This window comes from Phyllobates terribilis, unplaced genomic scaffold (genome assembly GCF_046119375.1).
Source record: "Phyllobates terribilis strain yellow unplaced genomic scaffold, ASM4611937v1 Scaffold_1__5_contigs__length_1240528914, whole genome shotgun sequence".
In the NCBI taxonomy this organism is placed as follows: Eukaryota; Metazoa; Chordata; class Amphibia; order Anura; family Dendrobatidae; genus Phyllobates; species Phyllobates terribilis.
In genome coordinates, this window is record NW_027362761.1 from 11,546,286 (window position 1) to 11,566,887 (window position 20,602).

The 20,602-nt window shown below is 45.2% G+C and overlaps 1 protein-coding gene across 1 annotated transcript in view; it reads left to right on the forward strand.

Moving 5' to 3' along the window:
• LOC141165509 (proprotein convertase subtilisin/kexin type 4-like) overlaps positions 1–20,602 on the forward strand; it is a 707,768-nt gene that overhangs the window by 534,786 nt on the left and 152,380 nt on the right. The window contains exon 4 of the mRNA XM_073651166.1: positions 167–295. Coding sequence (XP_073507267.1) covers positions 167–295 — 129 coding nt within the window. The remainder of the gene's footprint in view (positions 1–166; positions 296–20,602) is intronic.

Genomic DNA, 20,602 nt, shown 5'->3' on the forward strand with positions numbered 1-20,602 from the left:
GACCAAACCGACCTCATTATACTCGGTGGGTTCCATCCAGCGACACCTGTGCCCAGCATAGGGGAAAGCTGTATCATTCAGGAGTTCTGGTTTTCTGTTAAGCTACAGGAGCAGAAAAACAGAACTCCAAATACTGGCGTAACCTGTTCTTTGGATTGCCTTCCAGAACAATGATGTAAGCCCAGACCTGAATATACTTTCTGCATGGGATCGTGGCTTCACTGGACACAGAGTGGTGGTGACTATACTTGATGATGGAATTGAAAAAGATCATCCTGACCTGGAAGAGAATTTTGTAAGATACTTTTGCATACATTACATTCATATTTTCTTTAAGAATATTGTGGTCCAGTGATATTTGGAAATTGGAAGAAAAATAGAAAACCACACCCAACTACTGACTACCTTAAAGTATTAATATAATTTTTTTTATAGGTTGATTTAGTTTCCAGCCAATTAAAGTCCTCAGAAATATATTTTAACATTATTGCGCAAAAATGTGCTGGACATAAAATCTCATCACTTTATTACTAAAAAAAAAGTTAAAATATACAAAAAGTCAAAAGTTTATTATTCACAGAATGCTGCCTATTATATCAACATTTTAATTAGCTTAAGGATCTGAATAATGTGTGAACTGTGTAAAAATACAAACAAGTCAATAGGACAATGCAACACAGTATAATCATTACTGATGTTATCAAATGCAAAAACAAATGTGAGATTTTTCTCAAGTTGTTTACCCGACCATATAATCCAGCATTACTTCAGTGTTTTTTCGGAGTGCAGGTAACCTGCAAATTTGGCTGGATATTAGAGTAAAGTGAAAAATTTCCATGACACAATCCAGCTGTTCATTAAAAATGTTCAAAAAAATATTTTATTTCATACTGTGTAAAATGGCACACAGACACACCATAATCAAAGTAGGTAAGAAAAAATTTGCGCGTTTCCAACTTGACTAACTCTTACTCATGGTATGAATAGCAACTACAGGCCTGTATTTACCATTAGGCACTGGAGGTTTTTTTTTTTTTGTAGTTACTCCCCCCTTCTCCTTTGAACAAAGTGATAAATCCATTGTCTTTACGGAGGAAGGGGGCATGGACCTCCTTTCATTTCATTTCATTTCTAGTCTTTAAGATGTGAATACAAATAAACCACGGACACAGTGAGCCGATTAGCCCCAGAAGTACTAGCATCGGTGTAACATCCCTGGCGGCGTGCTGGCATGGCTTACCACCTCCCACCATGCAAGACCGCCATCTTACCTGTCAGTCCAGGCTGCACACTTTGCTCCAGTACCTGCTGTGTGCATGTCTCTTGTCTGATTGCTTAGGGAGGCGGCGGGGTTACTGTCTGATTCTTATAGTTACTGTGTGTGCATTCATAATGCGTCCCCAGCCTATTGCTGTGAGTCACTGGATAGTTAAACCCCCTCCACCCAGCAGGAGGTGCCTGAGCAACACTTTCTTTCTGTGTGTTCTGTGCAACTGAGTTGCCAGGTCCTGTCCTGTTTCTAGTCTGTTCTGCCACCCTGGGGGCTGTATACCCAGGCCCGTTATCTGTATCTATGACTTCGAGTCTGTTTCCGCCACCCTGGGGGCTGAGTTCCCAGGCTCGTTCCTGTATCTTGTTCCGGGTTCAGTTCCTGTCTGAACTGTGTCCTAGCCTGTTACCAGTTTGTCTCTATATCCGTACCTGCCCTTTTCCCGCAGTGTCTGAACCTGCACCTAACTCCAACTCGTTGTCTCTGTACTTCTGTTTGTGAGTTTTGTGTCCACTCGCTACTTCATTGTAAGTACCTTGTGTGTATCTGGTTCTGCTTGTCCCGTTACCCTGCCTCCGTATCTACCTCCTGTGTTCTAACTATCTTCCTGTATTTTCCAGTCTGTTCCATGTGAACAGAGCCCTGTCCTGTCTGCCTGCACCTTCTGCTTCACTCTGCTCTGCTTGTCCACTGCACCGGCTGTTTCACTCTGCTCTGCTTGTCCACCGCATCAGTGATTTCGCTCTGTTCTGCTTGTCCACCGCACCGGCAGCTCTGTTCCTGTATCCCAGTCTGTACTGGTTCCTATCAAGCCTGCGTTCCTACCTGCCAGTACCCACCTGTCTGTATACCAGCCATGCCTGCCAGTACCCGCCTGTCTGCATACCAGCTGTGCCTGCCCGTTCCTGCATTCCCCGGTGTGGGTCAACAGCTGTGACCGGGGTCTGACCTGGAGTAGCACCTGGTTCACGGAGTCGACTGAGCCACCGTGCGACCTTGGTTGGACCGAGTTGATACTTAGTCACGCCCCTCCAGGCACTACTCGGTTCATGGTCCAGTGGGATCACTAACCACGCTCACGCCAGTTAGTCCGGGCATGAGCGTAACAATCGGTACTTCCGGAGTCATAGGAGAGCCAGTTGGCTCCCTGCTCCGATATGCTGCTGTGTCCAAATGCTGCTGACATACTAAGGGAGCAGGTAAGCTTCATAGAGCTGAAGATTCAGGGGGAACTAATAATTTAGACTAGGGGTTAGGGAGAGGTCATATCACTATAGACTGGGGTTTGGGGGGACAAATTACTATAGACTGGAGGCGGGGGCTTTTATGGCTTTAGCTATAGATGGGGGGGGATCTTTTACTATGGGTTGGGGGGCTCCTTTTACTATAGCCTGGGGGTTGGAGGGGCAGGCTTCACTTTGTAAAATGAGACCTGTCTCACACGTGTGGGTGTATGGAGGTGTGCAGATTTCCTAGATTAAGTGCCTTTGCTAAAGGATTAAGAAGCAGAACTCTAAGCTAGGCGGGCTAACCAGCACTATTGAATGGACTTTTTGCTGTGTTTTACTTTGTGCAGAACAACCGCTGTATTTGAGTGTCATGTGATGTGATTTATGAGGACTGCAATAAACCAGCTGGACTTTTAATAGAAACTGTTCCTGTGATACCTCATATCGCTCTCAAGTGAGTAGCATTGTTGCAACTTACATTGTAAAAGACACTTCTGAGTCACACACAGATCACAGTGTGATCCGAAGGCTAAGGCTATGTGCCCACGATGCAGAAATGAAGCAGAAAATTTCTGCATCTCCCTGGCAGAAAAAACGCATGCAGATTGTACATGCGGATTGCACATGCGTTTCCGCATGCAGATTGACAAGCGCTTTCCAGGCGATAGCATCACTTGGAAAGTGCTTGACAACTAGGTTACACTGTATAAATCCATGCAAACAGCATGGATTTATACAGTGTGAACCGTAAAAATTAAAACAAATAAAGCTATACTCACCCCCGAGGCCCCGGCGTGGCTGCAGCGCTGCTTCCTGGCTGGTTGCCGGCATATCGCGAGACAGAGCGGTGAAGGGCCTGCGGTCACATGACTGTGACGTCACCGAAGGTCCTTCAGCGCTGCTGGCATTCAGAGAGAAGCCTTCGGACAGGTGAGTATAAACTTTATTTGTTGTTTTTATTCTTTTTTTACAGGTAGAATGGTACCCAGGTCTGGATGAGTCTCCTCTCCTCCAGAACTGGGCACCATCCGCACATAGAGACGCATAGAAGCCGCTTGTAAAAATGTACAGTCGCGGTTTCTGTGCGTCTCAATGCAAATCAATGGCGGGAGTTCCGCTGCGCTTCCGCAAAATTAAATGACATGCTGCGGATTTTTGTACGCAGCATAAACGCTGCGGAAAAATCCGCAGCATGTGCATAGAACATGCGGAATCCCCTTGGGGACCATGGGGTGCGGATTACCTAGCGTTTAACAAGCGTTTCCGCTGCTTGTAATCCGCAACGTGGGCACGCAGCCTAAGTGCCCACGATGCAGAAATGCTGCATATTTTTTCCGCTTCTCCTTGGCAGGAAAAACACGTGGATTTTACATGCGTTTTCCCGACAGGTAGAAGCATTTGTCAAGCGTTCTTCACATGCATTTCTGCATGCGGGTTATCAGGCTCTTTTCCAAGCGATTTTAGCATCACTTGGAAAGTGCTTGACAACTTGTCCACACTATATAAATCCATGCAACCGGGATGGATTTATAGTAGTGTGACCAAGTTAGTAAAAAAAAAAAAAAAAAAGTGGTCCTCCCAGTGTTTTCTCTGCTGCGTCCTGTCTCTTGCACTGCCCGCGGTGGTGTGAAGGACCTGCGGTGACGTCATTGAGTCATGTGAGTCACATGACTCAATGACGTCATGGCCGGTCCTTCTCAACACCGCGACCCATACAGCAGACCAGACGGAGGGGAGAAAAGACTGGGAGGACATCGGAAGGAGAGTATAATATTTATTTTTTATTTTAAATTCTTTTTTTAACAGGTTCTATGGTACCCAGGTCTGGATGAGTCTCCTCTCCTCCAGACCTGGGTACCATCCGCACATTGAACCGTGTGATATCCGCTTGTGCAGATGCAGTGATGCAGATGTCACGCGGTCCAATGCAAGTCAATGGCGGCGATTACGCTGCGTGTCCTCAAAATTAATGCGTATTTTTCCGCAATGATAATCCGCAGTGGAAATTTCCGCAGCATGTGCACAGCACATGCGGATCATCATTGGGGACCATGGGGCACATATTACAATGCGTTTTTTAAGCGTTTTCGCTGCGGAAATTCCGCAGCAAAAACGCTTGAAAAACGTATAGTGGGCACGCAGCCTAAGGCTATGTGCCCACGATGCAGAAATGCTGCATATTTTTTACGCGTCTCCCTGGCAGGAAAAACGCATGCGGATTTTACATGCGTTTTTGCTGCCAGGGATGAGCAGAAGTGAAGCATTTTTACATGCATTTCCGCATGCGGGTTGTCAAGCGCTTTCCAAGCGATTTTAGCATCACTTGGAAAGTGCTTGACAACTTGGTCACACTATATAAATCCATGCAACCGGCATGGATTTATATAGTGTGACCGTAAAAGAATGGTAAAAAAAATATATACTTGCCTTCTGATGGCCCCTGGTGTCCTAAAAGGACCTGCCAGAACGTCATTTAGTCATGTGACTGGTCACGCAACCGCTAACGACAGCAGTTGTGTGACCCGTCACATGACTAAATGATGTCATGGCAGGTCCTTTTAGACCATCGCGAGCTGCCGGCAAGCCAGGACTGATCTCGAAGGACACCGGGGGCCATCAGAAGGTAAGTATAATGTATACTTTTTTTATTTTATGTTAATTTTTTTTTTATAGGTACTAGGGTACCCGGGTCCAGAGGAGAGTCTCCTCTTCTCCAAACCCGGGTACGATCCGCACATTGAACCGCATGTTATGTGCATGTACAGATGCAGTGATGCGCATGACATGCGGTCCAATGCAAGTCAATGGCGGCGAAAACGCCGCGATTCCGCAAAATAATTGGTTGTGCTGCGAATTTTTCTGCAATGATAATGCACACCGGAAATTTCCACAGCATGTGCACAGCACATCCAGATTATCATTGGGGAACATGGCAGGCCTTCTACCAAGAGGTTTTTTTAAGCGTTTCTGCAGCGGAATTGCATAGTGGGCACACAGCCTAAGAGTCTGAAATGCCATCCGGTGACTCAAGGAGTGGAGCAGCGTTGGATACAGAAAACTACTGCTATCGGTAAGTATATGATCACACAGACATTACACTAAACAAACATTTACACAGAATTCTGAAAAAAACATTACCCGAGTGCTTCTTTAATATTTGCAGAAAAACGTACTTTTATTTTATATGCAAATGAGGCGGACCCTTAGTTTGGCCTATGCTTTGGTGCACTGTAACGCCCTCTTGTTTGTATATCAAAGCCAGTCTTTTGTCTTCATTGACCGCACTTCATTAGTAAGAGTGAGTGCTGTCTAAAAATCTGCTTGCAAGTCTGCACTTAGGCCCTAATACTGGATGAATGCTGCAGTATGCTTCAACTGTCAGTGTGGGAGCACACAATGTGGCTGCAGGCTTGTTCTGACGCCTGGTTCTTGTCTCTTTGGCTGCCGCTTGAATGGCTTCTTTGAAGAGAGGGTGTTGAATGAGCAGACAGCATGTGCACGTCACAAAGCCCTCTTCTCCTCATTGAAACGGTTTTCTTGCTACTCTTATGGGGTTTCAAGTGGTGACTGCAGGCACGAAGGAATCCGGCATCTGTACACGCCCACAGCCACATTGTGCACACCCGCGCTGACACTTGGAGTGCACTGTTGTGCTCCTCCAGTGTTAGTTCTTATTGCAAGCACAGAACAAGAAGTGGTTTTAGACAAGTGCTGCTCTTGATTGACATTGCTTACTTATAAATCAAGGGACTGGCTATCATATGCAAATATAAGGTCATAAGGATGCATCAAGGTATAGGCAGGGCTGGACTGAGACTGAAATTCAACCCTGGCATTTTCAAGAACACAGGCCCACGTTTTGTAAATTCTGTAATCTTGCTCACTAGATAGTCTAACTACAGGTCAGAAACATGCAATGAAATTGGTGTGTGCTGCGGACCCTTATAGCTAGCAGCCACTGAATTATGGCCAATTTAGATGAGCCAATAATCGTGAAATGTGTGTTCGTAGGAGCACGCCTTCCTTATTATTGGCTCATTTAAACAGGTCAGTAATCACCTGATGTAATAGTAAAATGATTTTTCGTCAAGTGCGATGATTTCTAGCCGGTTTAAAAAAATCATGGTTCTTGGTACAACAATGCTCCCGGTACACAGGACATGCACAAAACATATTAACAATTGCTCTGTGCACAGAGAAGTGCGGTCCTCCTGTGTGAATAGGCCATCTAGGACGCTGACTGACATGTATATAGCTGATCAGTGGTCATTTACATGTTATAACTAGAGATGAGCGGTGTTCGACTAGAACTGTTCGCCAATCTCAAATTCGAGCTGTTTTGGGCGGTGTTCGAGTTGTTCGACGAACCCGAACGATTTGCAAAAAATTCGGCTGTTCGAGGTTATGTTCGATAACTGTTCGTGCACCAAAAGCGTGTCCTGCATGTCTGGCGCTATTTAGAGCACCAATCATGCAGGGATTGTCTGCCACTCACTGTAATGCCACAGCCATGGTGGTTGTGGCATTACAGTGATTGCCCAAATCGATGGGAACAGTGCCAACAGTGAAACATGAAAAGCCGGCAATTCAGCAGCGGCATACACCTGTACCCGACAATTTAGAACCGAAAGAATAGAGCTTCACACATAGATTAGATAGATATAAACATGTCAGCCACATATATACGAAGTACAGTGAAAGTGCTGCTTACTGTACTTGTCATTTAGCGTAAAGGATTTATCAAAAAAAATAATAGTGTTTTCATGCACCGTCTCTTTAAAAAAGCCGGCCGGCAATTCAGCAGCGGTACCCGACAATTTAGAACAGACAGAATAGAGCTTCACACATAGATTAGATAGATAGAAACATGTCAGTCACATATATATGAAGTACAGTGATAGTGTTGGTTACTGTACTTGTCATTTAGTATTAAAATAAAGGATTTATTATTAAAAAAATTGGCGTGGGGTTCCCCTTAATTTTAGGCTCTAGCGGAGGTTAAGCAGACGGCTGGGGCAGATGTTTGAAGCCTGGGAAGGGGGTAATACCCACGGAGCTTCCCAGGCTACTAATATCAGCCCCCAGCTGAATACATAGCCTTTACTAGCTATTAAAATGGGGGACCCCCCAAAAAAAATGACGTGGGGTCCCCCCTAATTTAATAGCTAGCAAAGGCTAGAAAGACAGCTGGGGGCTGATATTAATAGCCCAGGAAGGGAGCCATGAATATTGGCCCCCTCCCAGGCTAGAAACACCAGCCGTCAGCCGCCCCAGAAATGGCGCATTCATAGGATGCGCCAATTCTGGCACTTAGCCTCGCTCTTCCACGCTGCCCTGGTGCGGTGGCAGGGGGTAATAGGGTTGGGGTTGATGTCAGCTTATAATGCCAGCTGACATCAAGCCCAGGTTAGTAATGGAGAGGCGTCTATAAGACACCCCCATTACTAACCCCATAGTCAAAGTTAAAAAAAACACAAACACCCAGAATAAAGTCCTTTAATTGAAATAAAGACACAATCCTTTATTGTTCTAAATTAAACCATACTTACCGTCACGCCCATTCCAGCTGAAGCCAACGATCTCCTGCAATAAAAGAAAAATAATAAAGCAACCTCATCCTTACCTTTCCATGGTTCCCACGACAGCTTCAGCTCTGCTACATCGAGATGACAGGCTGGACCGCAGCAGAACGCTGCCATCCAGCCTCTCATCCCGCAGACACTGAGAAGCGCAGGCTTGCTTGCGCTGCTCAGCGTCTCTCTGTGACGACATCCAGATGAGCCGAGTTCATGTCCAATGAACTCGGCTCACCTCATGCACGTCACTGACAGCGTGGGAAAATTCTCACGCTGAAGCGGTGAGTGCAGGAGAATTCTCCCACGCTGTCAGTGACGTGCATAAGGTGAGCTCATGTCCAATGAACTCAGCTCACCTCCTGCACGTCACTGACAGCGTGGGAGAATTCTCCTGCACTCAGCGCTTCAGCGTGAGAATTCTCCCACGCTGAAGCGCTGAGTGCAGGAGAATTTTCCCACGCTGTCAGTGACGTGCATAAGGTGAGCTCATGTCCAATGAGCTCAGCTCACCTCCTGCACATCACTGACAGCGTGGGAGAATTCTCCTGCACTCAGCGCTTCAGTGTGAGAATTCTCCCACGCTGAAGCGCTGAGTGCAGGAGAATTTTCCCACGCTGTCAGTGACGTGCATGAGGTGAGCCGAGTTCATTGGACATTAACTCGGCTCATCTGGATGCCCTCACAGAGAGACACTGTGGAGCGCAAGCAAGCCTGCGCTTCTCAGTGTCTGCGGGATGACAGGCTGGATGGCAGCGTTCTGCTGCGGTCCAGCCTGTCATCTCGATGTAGCAGAGCTGAAGCTGTCATGGGAACCATGGAAAGGTAAGGATGATGTTGCTTTATTATTTTTCTTTTATTTCAGGAGATCGTTGGCTTCAGCTGGAATGGGTGTGATGGTAAGTATGGTTTAATTTAGAACAATAAAGAATTGTGTGTTTATTTCAATTAAAGGACTTTTTTCTGGGTGTTGTGTTTTTTTTAAATACTTTACTAGAAATTCATGGTGGTCATGTCTAATATTGGCGTGACCCCATGAATTTCGGGCTTAGGGCCAGCTGATAATGCCAAGCTGGCCCTAACCCCTTTATTACCCAGTGAGCCACCGCATCAGGGCCCTGGATGAGTTGGGTACAGCGCCAGAAGATGGCGCTTCTATGAACGCGCCATTTTCCGGGGTGGCTGCGGACTGCAATTTGCAGCGGGGGTGGCCCAGAAAGCTTGGGCCTCCCTGCGCTGCGGATTCCAGCCCCCAGCTGCCTAGTTGTACCTGGCTGGACACAAAAACAGGGCGAAGCCCCACGTCAATTTTCTTTAAATTATTTCATGAAATAATTAAGAAAAAAAGGGCTTCCCTATATTGTTGTGTCCGGCCAGGTACAAATAGGCAGCTGGTGGTTGGGGGCAGCCCGTTCCTGCCTGCTGTACCTGGCTGGACACAAATATAGTGCGAAGCCCCACGTCAATTTTTTTTTAATTATTTCATGAATTTCCTGAAATAATTTAAAAAAATTGAAGTGGGGCTTCGCACTATATTTGTGTCCAGCCAGGTACAGCAGGCAGGAACGGGCTGCCCCCATCCACCAGCTGCCTATTTGTACCTGGCCGGACACAACAATATAGGGAAGCCCTTTTTTTCTTAATTATTTCATGAAATAATTTAAAAAAATTGAAGTGGGGCTTCGCACTATATTTGTGTCCAGCCAGGTACAGCAGGCAGGAACAGGCTGCCCCCAACCACCAGCTGCCTATTTGTACCTGGCCGGACACAACAATATAGGGAAGGCCTTTTTTTCTTAATTATTTCATGAAATAATTAAAAAAAAAGTACGTGGGGCTTCGCCCTATTTTTGTGTCCAGCCAGGTACAACTAGGCAGCTGGGGGCTGGAATCTGCAGCGCAGGGAGGCCCAAGCTTTCTGGGCCCCCCCCCCCCCCCCGCTACAAATTGCAGTCCGCAGCCACCCCGGAAAATGGCGCGTTCATAGAAGCGCCATCTTCTGGCGCTGTACCCAACTCATCCAGGGCCCTGGTGCGGTGGCTCACTGGGTAATAAAGGGGTTAGGGCCAGCTTGGTATTATCAGCTGGCCCCAAGCCCAAAATTCATGGGGTCACGCCAGTATTAGACATGACCGCCATGAATTTCTAGTAAAGTATTTAAAAAAAACACAACACCCAGAATAAAGTCCTTTAATTGAAATAAAGACACAATTCTTTATTGTTCTAAATTAAACCATACTTACCATCACACCCATTCCAGCTGAAGCCAACGATCTCCTGCAATAAAAGAAAAATAATAAACCAACCTCATCCTTACCTTTCCATGGTTCCCACGACAGCTTCAGCTCTGCTACATCGAGATGACTGGCTGGACCGCAGCAGAACGCTGCCATCCAGTCTGTCATCCCGCAGACACTGAGAAGCGCAGGCATGCTTGCGCTCCTCACTGTCTCGCTGTGACGGCATCCAGATGAGCCGAGGTCATGTCCAATGAACTCGGCTCACCTCATGCACGTCACTGACAGCGTGGGAAAATTCTCCTGCAATCAGCGCTTCAGCGTGAGAATTTTCCCACGCTGTCAGTGACGTGCATGAGGTGAGCCGAGTTCATTGGACATGAACTCGGCTCATCTGGATGTCGTCACAGAGAGACGCTGAGCAGCGCAAGCAAGCCTGCGCTTCTCAGTGTCTGCGGGATGACAGGCTGGATGGCAGCGTTCTGCTGCGGTCCAGCCTGTCATCTCGATGTAGCAGAGCTGAAGCTGTCGTGGGAACCATGGAAAGGTTAAGGATGAGGTTGCTTTATTATTTTTCTTTTATTGCAGGAGATCGTTGGCTTCAGCTGGAATGGGCGTGATGGTAAGTATGGTTTAATTTAGAACAATAAAGGATTGTGTCTTTATTTCAATTAAAGGACTTTATTCTGGGTGTTTGTGTTTTTTTTAACTTTGACTATGGGGTTAGTAATGGGGGTGTCTTATAGACGCCTCTCCATTACTAACCTGGGCTTGATGTCAGCTGGCATTATAAGCTGACATCAACCCCAACCCTATTACCCCCTGCCACCGCACCAGGGCAGCGTGGAAGAGCGAGGCTAAGTGCCAGAATTGGCGCATCCTATGAATGCGCCATTTCTGGGGCGGCTGACGGCTGGTGTTTCTAGCCTGGGAGGGGGCCAATATTCATGGCTCCCTTCCTGGGCTATTAATATCAGCCCCCAGCTGTCTGCCTAGCCTTTGCTAGCTATTAAATTAGGGGGGACCCCACGTCATTTTTTTTGGGGGGTCCCCCATTTTAATAGCTAGTAAAGGCTATGTATTCAGCTGGGGGCTGATATTAGTAGCCTGGGAAGCTCCGTGGGTATTACCCCCTTCCCAGGCTTCAAACATCTGCCCCAGCCGTCTGCTTAACCTCCGCTAGAGCCTAAAATTAAGGGGAACCCTACGCCAATTTTTTTAATAATAAATCCTTTATTTTAATACTAAATGACAAGTACAGTAACCAACACTATCACTGTACTTCATATATATGTGACTGACATGTTTCTATCTATCTAATCTATGTGTGATGCTCTATCTTTCTGTTCTAAATTGTCGGGTACCGCTGCTGAATTGCCGGCCGGCTTTTTTAAAGAGACAGTGCATGAAAACACTATTATTTTTTTAAATAAATCCTTTACACTAAATGACAAGTACAGTAAGCAACACTATCACTGTACTTATTATATATGTGACTGACATGTTTCTATCTATCTAATCTATGTGTGAAGCTCTATTCTTTCTGTTATAAATTGTCGGGTTCAGATGCTGAATTGCCGGCCGGCTTTTTTAAAGAGACGGTGCATGAAAACACTAATATTTTTTTTAATAAATCCTTTACACTAAATGACAAGTGCAGTAACCAACACTGTCACTGTGCTTCTTATATGTGTGACTGACATGTTTCTATCTATCTAATCTATGTGTGATGCTCTATTCCTTCTTGTCTAAATTGTCGGGTACCGGTGTATGCCGCTGCTGAATTTGCCGGCCGGCTTTTTTAAAGAGAGTGTCTTCTGAGCAGTTTGTCAGCTTTTGGACACCTTTGCAGGTGTTTTCTATGTGTTTCTATGTGTTTTTGTTTGTGTTAGGTTCTGCTACCAAAGCTAAGGAAAGAGAGGAGATCTGTCCCTACTATAAGACTCAGCTGAATCCCTACGATGTAACAGGGAACCTGATCCTGCGATCAGACCTGCTAAAGTCCTAATCTAGTCTGTACGGAGACCTATAGATTTGGGGAGGGAATCCCTACAAGTACTAAGGACTGGGAGGAATATGGGACACCTCCTAACAGAAATAGTAGCAGACAGACGAACAAACAAAATAGATAGAACATAGAGGTCCGTAGACCAAGCAAACTAACAGAGTTAGATACAGAGCACAGGCTAGCTAGAAAGTAGATATACAATGAAGTCCAGCAAAGCCAGAAGGGCGGAGCAGGATTAAATAGGCCAACAAGGTCATGTGACCAGCAAAGGAAAAAAAACCTAACAGCAAGGTTCTAACAGTACCCCCCCTTCTAAGAGGATCCTCCGGATCCCCTAGGACCAGGCTTATCAGGAAATCTCCTGTGAAACGCTCTGATAAGTCTGGACGCGGAAACATCATCTGACCTCACCCAAGAGTTATCCTCGGGTCCGAAACCTTTCCAGGCCACAAGATACTGCAAACTACCTCTATACCGTCTAGAGTCAAGGATGCGAGAAATTTCATATTCCCCGTCCTCCACCACCGGAGGAACAGAGGCAGAGGCGTCACCATCCGACACAACAGCTTTTTTTAACAGAGAGACATGAAAGACCGGATTAATTCTCCAGGAGGTAGGAACCTCCAACCTAACAGCAGATTGGTTGACAACCTGAAGCACCTTAAAGGGCCCTACAAACTTGGGACCCAATTTCTTAGAAGGAATCCTCAACCGCAGATTCCTAGAGGACAACCAAACCATGTCACCAACAGCGAACAAAACCTCCTGTCGTTTCCTATCAAAGTAGTCTTTAGATTTTCTGTTGGCCTCCTGAAGATTACCACGCACATCCGTCCAAACTCTTTCCAAATCACCGGAAAAATTCTCCTCCTCAGGCACGGCAGATCCCAACTTGGAGAACGACCCAAACGACGGATGTCTCCCAGAACAACAAAAAAAAGGCGAACAACCAGCAGAAGAAGATGTATGATTGTTCAGAGCAAATTCGGCAAGTGGCAGAAACTCAGACCACCCCTCTTGATTGTCTGCCACAAAACAACGCAAGAACTGCTCAACATCCTGGTTTTTCCTTTCTGTCTGGCCATTAGATTCAGGATGATATCCGGACGAAAACGACAAATGAATTCCCAACCTGTCACAAAAGGCACGCCAAAAACGAGCCACGAACTGAGGACCCCTATCAGAAACAATGTCAGTAGGAACGCCATGAAGTCTGACAATTTCCTTGACAAAGGCCTTAGCGAGAGTTTTAGCGCAGGGCAGTTTGACGAAGGGAACCAAGTGACACATCTTGCTAAAACGGTCCACGACCACCCAGATGACAGTAAAACCCTCAGAGGGGGGAAGGTCAGTTATAAAGTCCATAGCCAAATGTGTCCAAGGAGCACTGGGGACCTCCAAAGGACAAAGCAACCCCGCAGCAGGAGTATGTGAGGACTTAGATCTAGCACATATAGTACATTGGCGCACCCACTTAATAACTTCCTTCTGCCATCCAGGCCACCAAAAACTGCGACCCACCAGTCTCTTGGTCTCAGAGATTCCGGGATGACCTGCCAACCGAGATTCGTGACACTCAACAAACAAATCTCTCCTAAAGGTCCCAGGCACAAACAACCTCCCATGAGGAGTGTTAGATGGGGCATTCTCCTGAGCTTTAAGAATCTCATCTTCCAAAACGGAGTCTAAAGCAGCTATCACAACACCTTCTTGTAAAATGTTTTCCTCTTTCTCAGCACCGACTATGGGAGAAAAACTGCGAGACAAGGCATCCGCCTTAACATTCTTAGTACCAGGGATGTAAGTAACGGAGAAATTAAACCGCGAGAAAAACAGTGCCCACCTAGCCTGACGGGCATTCAGGCGCTTGGCAGCATCAAGATATATCAGATTTTTATGATCCGTAAGAACCTGAACGGGAAATTCCGCACCTTCCAAGAAGTGGCGCCAGTGTTCAAATGCGAGTTTAATAGCCAATAATTCCCGATTACCAATATCGTAATTCAATTCAGTCTCCGAAAATTTTTTTGAAAAAAAGGCACAGGGATGTAACCCATCCCCGTTATCCTGAGACAATACTGCGCCAACCCCCACAGAGGAAGCATCAACCTCAACCAAAAACGGCCTAGTAACATCAGGCTGCATAAGGATGGGAGCAGAGGTGAACCTCTCCTTGAGATACACAAAAGCTTCAATGGCCTCAGAAGACCACTGAACCGCATCAGCACCTTTCCTGGTGAGATCAGTCAGAGGTTTGACAATACTAGAAAAATTTTTTATGAATTTTCTATAGTAATTGGCGAAACCCAAAAACCTCTGTATCGATTTCAAACCAATAGGCCTAGGCCATTCCTGCACAGCCTGAACCTTAACCGGATCCATCTCAAAACCTTTGCTGGAGATAATGTAGCCCAAAAAACTAATTCTCTGTACAGCGAACTCACATTTCTCCAGCTTAGCAAAAAGCGAATTGTCCATTAATAACTGTAATACCTCACGCACGCTCCGCCAATGAGACTCCAGATCCGGCGAATAAATCAAAATGTCATCCAAATACACAACCACATTTTTACCGATCAAAGGTCTAAGGATGTCATTAATCAGATTCTGAAAAAATGCAGGAGCATTAGTAAGACCAAAAGGCATAACCAGATTCTCAAAATGACCCACAGGAGTGTTAAAAGCAGTCTTCCATTCATCACCCTCCTTCATGCGCAACAGATTGTATGCCCCCTTAAGGTCAATTTTAGAGAACCACTTGGCCCCCAATAACTGGTTAAACAGATCAGGAATCAATGGCAGTGGGTAAGGATTGCGTACCGTAATTTTGTTAATCTCACGAAAATCCAGACAAGGACGTAAACCGCCGTCCTTTTTTTTTACAAAAAAAAATCCAACCGCCACAGGAGACTTAGAGGGCCTAATGTGACCGGCGGCCAAACTTGTCTGTATGTATTCCTCCAAAGCCTTCCTCTCAGGAATAGTAAGATTAAATAAACGACTTTTAGGAAGAGTCGCTCCAGGGACAAATTCAATAGAACAATCATAGTCTCTATGGGGAGGCAAAACCTGCGATTCCTTCTCAGAAAAAACTCTCCAAAAATCCTGAATAGGAACAGGCAATTCTCCCCTATCCAAAGCTGCAATACGCCCGTTACAACACTTGTCATAACATTTATGGCTCCAGGATTTAATTTCACTGGTAGACCAATCCAGTACAGGATTGTGAAATTTTAACCAGGGCAAACCCAATATTACTGGAGAAGGCAAGTTATTCAACACTACCAAATCCAATTTCTCATGGTGAACACCATTAATAGTGAGAGGAAATTCACTGACCTTGAGAGTAATATTCTTCAAAGGGGAACCATCCACCGAAACCACAGCAATGGGGGATGATAAAGGTTCAGGTTTTAAATTGAGTTTTTCCACGAATCCCCCATCAATTACATTCAGTGTAGACCCGCAATCAACAAACACCCGAAATTCCATAAATTTTTCCTGAGCAATCGTGGAAGCAGCTAAAAATATACCCTTGGAATTTAAACAGGCAATACGGGCGTGACTGACCATTTTTTTTTCTTTCTTCATACGAAGCTCACAGCCTTTAATCAAATGACCAGATTTTCCGCAATAGAAGCACAAGCCTTCCGAAAAACGACGGTTTTTTTCTTGAGAGCGAGGTGCCACCGATCCAATCTCCATCGGTTCACCACTGTTAGTACACACATTCTCATAACCAGAAACTGACATAGCAGAGGATTTGCTCTCATTAACCCTTGCACGCAGTCTCCTATCCACCCGTATAGCTAATTGCATAGCCTGTTGCAAATCTTCAGGTGTAGGATAAGCAATTAGCAGGTCTTTAACCCTTTCACTGAGCCCAGCAAGAAATAGACTTTTCAGAGCAGAATCGTTCCACCCTGTTTGAGTGGACCAACGACGAAAATGTGTACAATATTTTTCGACATTACCTGATCCTTGTTTTAAACGTCTCAACTCAGTCTCAGCTGATGCGACACGGTCAGGATCATCATATAATAGTCCCAAAGCAGAAAAAAAACTATCCACTGATCTGAAGCATGTATCACTAGGTTGCAAAGAAAAGGCCCACTCCTGAGGCTCTTTGCGCAAAAGTGACATTATGAACCCTACGCGCTGGGATTCATCCCCAGAGGACTTGGGTCTCAAACGAAAATACAATAAGCAAGCATTTTTGAATGAAAAAAATTCTCGATGTTCACCAAAAAATAAATCCGGCAAACATACCTTAGGCTCCAAGAAATGTGCTCCAGGACAGTTACTCACGTGCTGACGGAGCTCGGCCACCTCCAGAGAGAGTCCCTGCAGGCGATGAACCAAATCCTGAACCGACACCATGATGGAACAGAAAAATCTTTCCTTAGAGAATTTGCGGGCTGGACTTACTGTTATGTTCTGCTACCAGAGCTAAGGAAAGAGAGGAGATCTGTCCCTACAATAGAACTCAGCTGAATCCCTACGATGTAACAGGGGACCTGATCCTGCGATCAGACCTGCTAAAGTCCTAAGCTAGTCTGTACGAAGACCTATAGATGTGGGGAGGGAATCCCTACAAGTACTAAGGACTGGGAGGAATATGGGACACCTCCTAACAGAAATAGTAGCAGACAGACGAACAAACAAAATATATAGAACATAGAGGTCAGTAGACCAAGCAAACTAACAGAGCAAGACACAGAGCACAGGCTAGCTAGAAAGTAGATATACAATGAAGTCCAGCAAAGCCAGAAGGGCGGAGCAGGATTAAATAGGCCAACAAGGTCATGTGACCAGCAAAGGAAAAAAAAACCTAACAGCAAGGTTCTAACAGTGCCCACCTAGCCTGACGGGCATTCAGGCGCTTGGCAGCGTCAAGATATATCAGATTTTTATGATCCGTAAGAACCTGAACGGGAAATTCCGCACCTTCCAAGAAGTGGCGCCAGTGTTCAAATGCGAGTTTAATAGCCAATAATTCCCGATTACCAATATCGTAATTCAATTCAGTCTCCGAAAATTTTTTTGAAAAAAATGCACAGGGATGTAATCCATCCCCGTTATCCTGAGACAATACTGCGCCAACCCCCACAGAGGAAGCATCAACCTCAACCAAAAACGGCCTAGTAACATCAGGCTGCATAAGGATGGGAGCAGAGGTGAACCTCTCCTTGAGATACACAAAAGCTTCAATGGCCTCAGAAGACCACTGAACCGCATCAGCACCTTTCCTGGTGAGATCAGTCAGAGGTTTGACAATACTAGAAAAATTTTTTATGAATTTTCTATAGTAATTGGCGAAACCCAAAAACCTCTGTATCGATTTCAAACCAATAGGCCTAGGCCATTCCTGCACAGCCTGAACCTTAACCGGATCCATCTCAAAACCTTTGCTGGAGATAATGTAGCCCAAAAAACTAATTCTCTGTACAGCGAACTCACATTTCTCCAGCTTAGCAAAAAGCGAATTGTCCATTAATAACTGTAATACCTCACGCACGCTCCGCCAATGAGACTCCAGATCTGGCGAATAAATCAAAATGTCATCCAAATACACAACCACATTTTTACCGATCAAAGGTCTAAGGATGTCATTAATCAGATTCTGAAAAAATGCAGGAGCATTAGTAAGACCAAAAGGCATAACCAGATTCTCAAAATGACCCACAGGAGTGTTAAAAGCAGTCTTCCATTCATCACCCTCCTTCATGCGCAACAGATTGTATGCCCCCTTAAGGTCAATTTTAGAGAACCACTTGGCCCCCAATAACTGGTTAAACAGATCAGGAATCAATGGCAGTGGGTAAGGATTGCGTACCGTAATTTTGTTAATCTCACGAAAATCCAGACAAGGACGTAAACCGCCGTCCTTTTTTTTTACAAAAAAAAATCCAACCGCCACAGGAGACTTAGAGGGCCTAATGTGACCGGCGGCCAAACTTGTCTGTATGTATTCCTCCAAAGCCTTCCTCTCAGGAATAGTAAGGTTAAATAAACGACTTTTAGGAAGAGTCTCTCCAGGGACAAATTCAATAGAACAATCATAGTCTCTATGGGGAGGCAAAACCTGCGATTCTTTCTCAGAAAAAACTCTCCAAAAATCCTGAATAGGAACAGGCAATTCTCCCCTATCCAAAGCTGCAATACGCCCGTTACAACACTTGTCATAACATTTATGGCTCCAGGATTTAATTTCACTGGTAGACCAATCCAGTACAGGATTGTGAAATTTTAACCAGGGCAAACCCAATATTACTGGAGAAGGCAAGTTATTCAACACTACCAAATCCAATTTCTCATGGTGAACACCATTAATAGTGAGAGGAAATTCACTGACCTTGAGAGTAATATTCTTCAAAGGGGAGCCATCCACAGAAACCACAGCAATGGGGGATGATAAAGGTTCAGGTTTTAAATTGAGTTTTTCCACGAATCCCCCATCAATAACATTCAGTGTAGACCCGCAATCAACAAACACCCGAAATTCCATTAATTTTTCCTGAGCAATCGTGGAAGCAGCTAAAAATATACCCTTGGAATTTAAACAGGCAATACGGGCGTGACTGACCATTTTTTTTTCTTTCTTCATACGAAGCTCACAGCCTTTAATCAAATGACCAGATTTCCCGCAATAGAAACACAAGCCTTCTGAAAAACGACGGTGTTTTTCTTGAGAGCGAGGTGCCACCGATCCAATCTCCATCGGTTCACCACTGTTAGTACACACATTATCATAACCAGAAACTGACATAGCAGAGGATTTGCTCTCATTAACCCTAGCACGCAGTCTTCTATCCACCCGTATAGCTAATTGCATAGCCTGTTGCAAATCCTCAGGTGTAGGATAAGCAATTAGCAGGTCTTTAACCTTTTCACTGAGCCCAGCAAGAAATAGACTTTTCAGAGCAGAATCGTTCCACCCTGTTTGAGTGGACCAACGACGAAAATGTGTACAATATTTTTCCATATTACCTGATCCTTGTTTTAAACGTCTCAACTCAGTCTCAGCTGATGCCACACGGTCAGGATCATCATATAATAGTCCTAAAGCAGAAAAAAAACTATCCACTGATCTGAAGCATGTATCACTAGGTTGCAAAGAAAAGGCCCACTCCTGAGGCTCTTTGCGCAAAAGTGACATTATGAACCCTACGCGCTGGGATTCATCCCCAGAGGACTTGGGTCTCAAACGAAAATACAATAAGCAAGCATTTTTAAATGAAAAAAATTCTCGATGTTCACCAAAAAATAAATCCGGCAAACATACCTTAGGCTCCAAGAAATATGCTCCAGGACAGTTACTCACGTGCTGACGGAGCTCGGCCACTTCCAGAGAGAGTCCCTGCAGGTGTTTAGCCAAATCCTGAACCGACACCATGATGGAACAAAAAAAATCTTTCCTTAGAGAATTTACAGGCTGGACTTACTGTTAGGTTCTGCTACCAAAGCTAAGGAAAGAGAGGAGATCTGTCCCTACTATAAGACTCAGCTGAATCCCTACGATGTAACAGGGAACCTGATCCTGCGATCAGACCTGCTAAAGTCCTAATCTAGTCTGTACGGAGACCTATAGATTTGGGGAGGGAATCCCTACAAGTACTAAGGACTGGGAGGAATATGGGACACCTCCTAACAGAAATAGTAGCAGACAGACGAACAAACAAAATAGATAGAACATAGAGGTCCGTAGACCAAGCAAACTAACAGAGTTAGATACAGAGCACAGGCTAGCTAGAAAGTAGATATACAATGAAGTCCAGCAAAGCCAGAAGGGCGGAGCAGGATTAAATAGGCCAACAAGGTCATGTGACCAGCAAAGGAAAAAAAACCTAACAGCAAGGTTCTAACAGTTTGCCTGCCATTGGTTTTAACGGTGTTCGACGAACAGTTCGACGAACAGTTCCTCGAACATCCCAGTGTTCGACGAACCGAACCCGAACACTACGGGGGTGGCTCAACACTAGTTATAACGCAGGAAGCCTACAGCTGCAGTATACGCCATGCTGCTCTCCTCGTGGTGCGTGTAATTAGGTTTCGTTCAAACGTTCTTTCCTCACATACATGTTCCATCTGTGGTTTTCATGATTTAATTTCCATTAGTCTATGGTGCTGTTAATATGCTCATGTATTTTTTATTTTTTTTCTCCCAAAATATCTGACTTTCTTTTTATCAGCGTCTCATACAAAATCACCTAACAAGTCCATGGACCTGCTGTGATCACAGAGAGAACACTGTGCCACCTCACTCAATACACTTGTACAGAGCG